The following is a 5,641-nucleotide window of genomic DNA, read 5'->3' as shown; positions in this document are numbered from 1 at the left end:
TAGATATGGGTGGTGTTTCAGTTCCTGTGGGAGGTGGTGTTTCTGTAGATGGAGTAGGAGCAGTAACAGCAGTAGTAGAAACTCCTGCTGATGTAGGTGTCGTTGGACCAGCAATTGTTGTTGCTGTTGATGGCGTTTCTGTTCGTGTTGGAGATGGCGTTTCTGTGATTGGTGTTTCTGCAGTAACAGCAGTGGTAGAAATTTCTGGTGATGTTGGTGTTGGTGTACCAGCAGTTGTAGTAGCTGTGGATGCTGTTTCAGTTCCTGTGGGAGGTGGTGTTTCTGTGATTGGCGTTTTTGCAGGAACAGCAGTAGTAGAAACTCCTGGTGATGTAGGTGTCGCTGGACCAGTAGTTGTTGATGCCGTTGATGGAGTTTCTGTTCGTGTCGGAGGTGGTGTTTCTGTGATTGGCGTTTTTGCAGGAACAGCAGTAGTAGAAACTCCTGGTGATGTAGGTGTCGCTGGACCAGTAGTTGTTGATGCCGTTGATGGAGTTTCTGTTCGTGTCGGAGGTGGTGTTTCTGTGATTGGCGTTTTTGCAGGAACAGCAGTAGTAGAAACTCCTGGTGATGTAGGTGTCGCTGGACCAGTAGTTGTTGATGCCGTTGATGGAGTTTCTGTTCGTGTCGGAGGTGGTGTTTCTGTGATTGGCGTTTTTGCAGGAACAGCAGTAGTAGAAACTCCTGGTGATGTAGGTGTCGCTGGACCAGTAGTTGTTGATGCCGTTGATGGAGTTTCTGTTCGTGTCGGAGGTGGTGTTTCTGTGATTGGCGTTTTTGCAGGAACAGCAGTAGTAGAAACTCCTGGTGATGTAGGTGTCGCTGGACCAGTAGTTGTTGATGCCGTTGATGGAGTTTCTGTTCGTGTCGGAGGTGGTGTTTCTGTGATTGGCGTTTTTGCAGGAACAGCAGTAGTAGAAACTCCTGGTGATGTAGGTGTCGCTGGACCAGTAGTTGTTGATGCCGTTGATGGAGTTTCTGTTCGTGTCGGAGGTGGTGTTTCTGTGATTGGCGTTTTTGCAGGAACAGCAGTAGTAGAAACTCCTGGTGATGTAGGTGTCGCTGGACCAGTAGTTGTTGATGCCGTTGATGGAGTTTCTGTTCGTGTCGGAGGTGGTGTTTCTGTGATTGGCGTTTTTGCAGGAACAGCAGTAGTAGAAACTCCTGGTGATGTAGGTGTCGCTGGACCAGTAGTTGTTGATGCCGTTGATGGAGTTTCTGTTCGTGTCGGAGGTGGTGTTTCTGTGATTGGCGTTTTTGCAGGAACAGCAGTAGTAGAAACTCCTGGTGATGTAGGTGTCGCTGGACCAGTAGTTGTTGATGCCGTTGATGGAGTTTCTGTTCGTGTCGGAGGTGGTGTTTCTGTGATTGGCGTTTTTGCAGGAACAGCAGTAGTAGAAACTCCTGGTGATGTAGGTGTCGCTGGACCAGTAGTTGTTGATGCCGTTGATGGAGTTTCTGTTCGTGTCGGAGGTGGTGTTTCTGTGATTGGCGTTTTTGCAGGAACAGCAGTAGTAGAAACTCCTGGTGATGTAGGTGTCGCTGGACCAGTAGTTGTTGATGCCGTTGATGGAGTTTCTGTTCGTGTCGGAGGTGGTGTTTCTGTGATTGGCGTTTTTGCAGGAACAGCAGTAGTAGAAACTCCTGGTGATGTAGGTGTCGCTGGACCAGTAGTTGTTGATGCCGTTGATGGAGTTTCTGTTCGTGTCGGAGGTGGTGTTTCTGTGATTGGCGTTTTTGCAGGAACAGCAGTAGTAGAAACTCCTGGTGATGTAGGTGTCGCTGGACCAGTAGTTGTTGATGCCGTTGATGGAGTTTCTGTTCGTGTCGGAGGTGGTGTTTCTGTGATTGGCGTTTTTGCAGGAACAGCAGTAGTAGAAACTCCTGGTGATGTAGGTGTCGCTGGACCAGTAGTTGTTGATGCCGTTGATGGAGTTTCTGTTCGTGTCGGAGGTGGTGTTTCTGTGATTGGCGTTTTTGCAGGAACAGCAGTAGTAGAAACTCCTGGTGATGTAGGTGTCGCTGGACCAGTAGTTGTTGATGCCGTTGATGGAGTTTCTGTTCGTGTCGGAGGTGGTGTTTCTGTGATTGGCGTTTTTGCAGGAACAGCAGTAGTAGAAACTCCTGGTGATGTAGGTGTCGCTGGACCAGTAGTTGTTGATGCCGTTGATGGAGTTTCTGTTCGTGTCGGAGGTGGTGTTTCTGTGATTGGCGTTTTTGCAGGAACAGCAGTAGTAGAAACTCCTGGTGATGTAGGTGTCGCTGGACCAGTAGTTGTTGATGCCGTTGATGGAGTTTCTGTTCGTGTCGGAGGTGGTGTTTCTGTGATTGGCGTTTTTGCAGGAACAGCAGTAGTAGAAACTCCTGGTGATGTAGGTGTCGCTGGACCAGTAGTTGTTGATGCCGTTGATGGAGTTTCTGTTCGTGTCGGAGGTGGTGTTTCTGTGATTGGCGTTTTTGCAGGAACAGCAGTAGTAGAAACTCCTGGTGATGTAGGTGTCGCTGGACCAGTAGTTGTTGATGCCGTTGATGGAGTTTCTGTTCGTGTCGGAGGTGGTGTTTCTGTGATTGGCGTTTTTGCAGGAACAGCAGTAGTAGAAACTCCTGGTGATGTAGGTGTCGCTGGACCAGTAGTTGTTGATGCCGTTGATGGAGTTTCTGTTCGTGTCGGAGGTGGTGTTTCTGTGATTGGCGTTTTTGCAGGAACAGCAGTAGTAGAAACTCCTGGTGATGTAGGTGTCGCTGGACCAGTAGTTGTTGATGCCGTTGATGGAGTTTCTGTTCGTGTCGGAGGTGGTGTTTCTGTGATTGGCGTTTTTGCAGGAACAGCAGTAGTAGAAACTCCTGGTGATGTAGGTGTCGCTGGACCAGTAGTTGTTGATGCCGTTGATGGAGTTTCTGTTCGTGTCGGAGGTGGTGTTTCTGTGATTGGCGTTTTTGCAGGAACAGCAGTAGTAGAAACTCCTGGTGATGTAGGTGTCGCTGGACCAGTAGTTGTTGATGCCGTTGATGGAGTTTCTGTTCGTGTCGGAGGTGGTGTTTCTGTGATTGGCGTTTTTGCAGGAACAGCAGTAGTAGAAACTCCTGGTGATGTAGGTGTCGCTGGACCAGTAGTTGTTGATGCCGTTGATGGAGTTTCTGTTCGTGTCGGAGGTGGTGTTTCTGTGATTGGCGTTTTTGCAGGAACAGCAGTAGTAGAAACTCCTGGTGATGTAGGTGTCGCTGGACCAGTAGTTGTTGATGCCGTTGATGGAGTTTCTGTTCGTGTCGGAGGTGGTGTTTCTGTGATTGGCGTTTTTGCAGGAACAGCAGTAGTAGAAACTCCTGGTGATGTAGGTGTCGCTGGACCAGTAGTTGTTGATGCCGTTGATGGAGTTTCTGTTCGTGTCGGAGGTGGTGTTTCTGTGATTGGCGTTTTTGCAGGAACAGCAGTAGTAGAAACTCCTGGTGATGTAGGTGTCGCTGGACCAGTAGTTGTTGATGCCGTTGATGGAGTTTCTGTTCGTGTCGGAGGTGGTGTTTCTGTGATTGGCGTTTTTGCAGGAACAGCAGTAGTAGAAACTCCTGGTGATGTAGGTGTCGCTGGACCAGTAGTTGTTGATGCCGTTGATGGAGTTTCTGTTCGTGTCGGAGGTGGTGTTTCTGTGATTGGCGTTTTTGCAGGAACAGCAGTAGTAGAAACTCCTGGTGATGTAGGTGTCGCTGGACCAGTAGTTGTTGATGCCGTTGATGGAGTTTCTGTTCGTGTCGGAGGTGGTGTTTCTGTGATTGGCGTTTTTGCAGGAACAGCAGTAGTAGAAACTCCTGGTGATGTAGGTGTCGCTGGACCAGTAGTTGTTGATGCCGTTGATGGAGTTTCTGTTCGTGTCGGAGGTGGTGTTTCTGTGATTGGCGTTTTTGCAGGAACAGCAGTAGTAGAAATTTCTGGTGATGTAGGTGTCGTTGGACCAGTAGTTGTTGATGCCGTTGATGGTGTTTCTGTTCGTGTCGGAGGTGGTGTTTCTGTGATTGGTGTTTCTGCAGTAACAGCAGTAGTAGAAATTTCTGGTGATGTTGGCGTACCAGCAGTTGTAGTAGCTGTGGATTGTGTTTCAGTTCCTGTGGGAGGTGGTGTTTCTGTAGATGGAGTAGGAGCAGTAACAGCAGTAGTAGAAACTCCTGGTGATGTAGGTGTCGTTGGACCAGCAGTTGTTGTTACTGTGGAGGGTGTTTCGGTTCCTGTGGTAGGTGGTGTTTCTGTAGCTGGAGTAGGAGCAGTAACAGCAGTGGTAGAGATTTCTGGTGGTGTTGCTGTACCAGCAGTTGTAGTAGCTGTGGATGGTGTTTCAGTTCCTGTGGGAGGTTTTGTTTCTGTATATGGTGTTGGAGCAGTAACGGTGTTTCTGTGATTGGTGTTTCTGCAGTAACAGCAGTAGTAGAAATTTCTGGTGGTGATGTTGGTGTTGCTGTACCAGCAGCTGTAGTAGCTGTGGATGGTGTTTCTGTTCCTGTGGGAGGTTGTGTTTCTGTAGATGGTGTTGTAGCAGTAACAGCAGTAGTAGAAACTCCTGGTGATGTAGGTGTCGTTGGACAAGCATTTGTTGTTACTGTGGAGGGTGTTGCGGTTCCTGTGGTAGGTGGTGTTTCTGTGATTGGTGTTTCAGCAGTAACAGCAGTAGTAGAAATTTGTGGTAATGTTGGAATTGGTGTACCAGCAGTTGTAGTAGCTGTTAATGGTGTTTTGGTTCCTGTGGGAGGTGGTGTTTCTGTAGATGTAGTAGGAGCAGTAACAGCAGTAGTAGAAACTCCTGGTGATGAAGGTGTCGGTGGACCAACAGTTGTTGTTGCTGTTGATGGCGTTTCTGTTTGTGTCGGAGGTGACGTTTCGGTCTGTGGTGTTTCAGCAGTAACAGCAGTAGTAGAAATTTCTGGTGATGTTAGTGTTGCTGTACCAGCAGTTGTAGTAGCTGTGGATGGGGTTTCTGTTCCTGTGGGAGGTTGTGTTTCTGTAGATGGTGTTGGAGCAGTAACAGCAGTAGTAGAAATTTCTGGTGATGTTGGTGTTGCTGTACCAGCAGTTGTAGTAGCTGTTAATGGTGTTTCGGTTCCTGTGGGAGGTGGTGTTTCTGTAGATGGAGTAGGAGCAGTAACAGCAGTAGTAGAAATTTCTGGTGATGTTGGTGTTGCTGTACCAGCAGTTGTAGTAGCTGTTAATGGTGTTTCGGTTCCTGTGGGAGGTGGTGTTTCTGTAGATGTAGTAATAGCAGTAACAGCAGAAGTAGAAATTCCTGGTGATGTAGGTGTTGGTGGACCAGCAGTTGTTGTTGTTGCCATTGATGGTGTTTCTGTTCGTGTCGGAGGTGGTGTTTCTGTGATTGGTGTTTCTGCCGTAACAGCAGTAGTAGAAATTTCTGGTGATGTTGGTGTTGCTGTACCAGCAGTTGTAGTAGCTGTGGATGGTGTTTCAGTTCCTGTGGGAGGTGGTGTTTCTGTAGATGGAGTAGGAGCAGTAACAGCAGTAGTAGAAACTCCTGCTGATGTAGGTGTCGTTGGACCAGCAATTGTTGTTGCTGTTGATGGCGTTTCTGTTCGTGTTGGAGGTGGCGTTTCTGTGATTGGTGTTTCTGCAGTAACAGCAGTAGTAGAAATTTCTGGTGATGTT

At 48.2% G+C, this 5,641-nt stretch overlaps 1 protein-coding gene across 13 annotated transcripts in view; it reads right to left on the bottom strand.

Moving 5' to 3' along the window:
• The window catches only part of LOC107673229 (mucin-2-like), a 25,051-nt gene that overhangs the window by 8,789 nt on the left and 10,621 nt on the right, over positions 1–5,641 (bottom strand). For 8 of the 13 annotated variants that reach the window (XM_016466728.1, XM_016466735.1, XM_016466730.1 and 5 more), the window contains 3 exons: positions 5,399–5,638; positions 4,848–5,155; positions 4,053–4,332 (listed from right to left, as the gene is read on the bottom strand). The exons of 1 other annotated variant lie outside the window; for it this stretch is intronic. In XM_016466728.1, coding sequence (XP_016322214.1) covers positions 4,053–4,332; positions 4,848–5,155; positions 5,399–5,638 — 828 coding nt within the window. Of the gene's footprint in view, positions 1–3,932; positions 4,333–4,847; positions 5,156–5,398 lie in introns of all 13 variants that reach the window. 4 more of the 13 variants (XM_016466734.1, XM_016466736.1, XM_016466739.1 and 1 more) reach the window with 4 other exon arrangements.

This window comes from Sinocyclocheilus anshuiensis, unplaced genomic scaffold, assembly GCF_001515605.1.
Source record: "Sinocyclocheilus anshuiensis isolate Anshui unplaced genomic scaffold, SAMN03320099.WGS_v1.1 scaffold68, whole genome shotgun sequence".
In the NCBI taxonomy this organism is placed as follows: domain Eukaryota; kingdom Metazoa; phylum Chordata; class Actinopteri; order Cypriniformes; family Cyprinidae; genus Sinocyclocheilus; species Sinocyclocheilus anshuiensis.
This window is presented reverse-complemented; position numbering and strand designations above follow the sequence as displayed.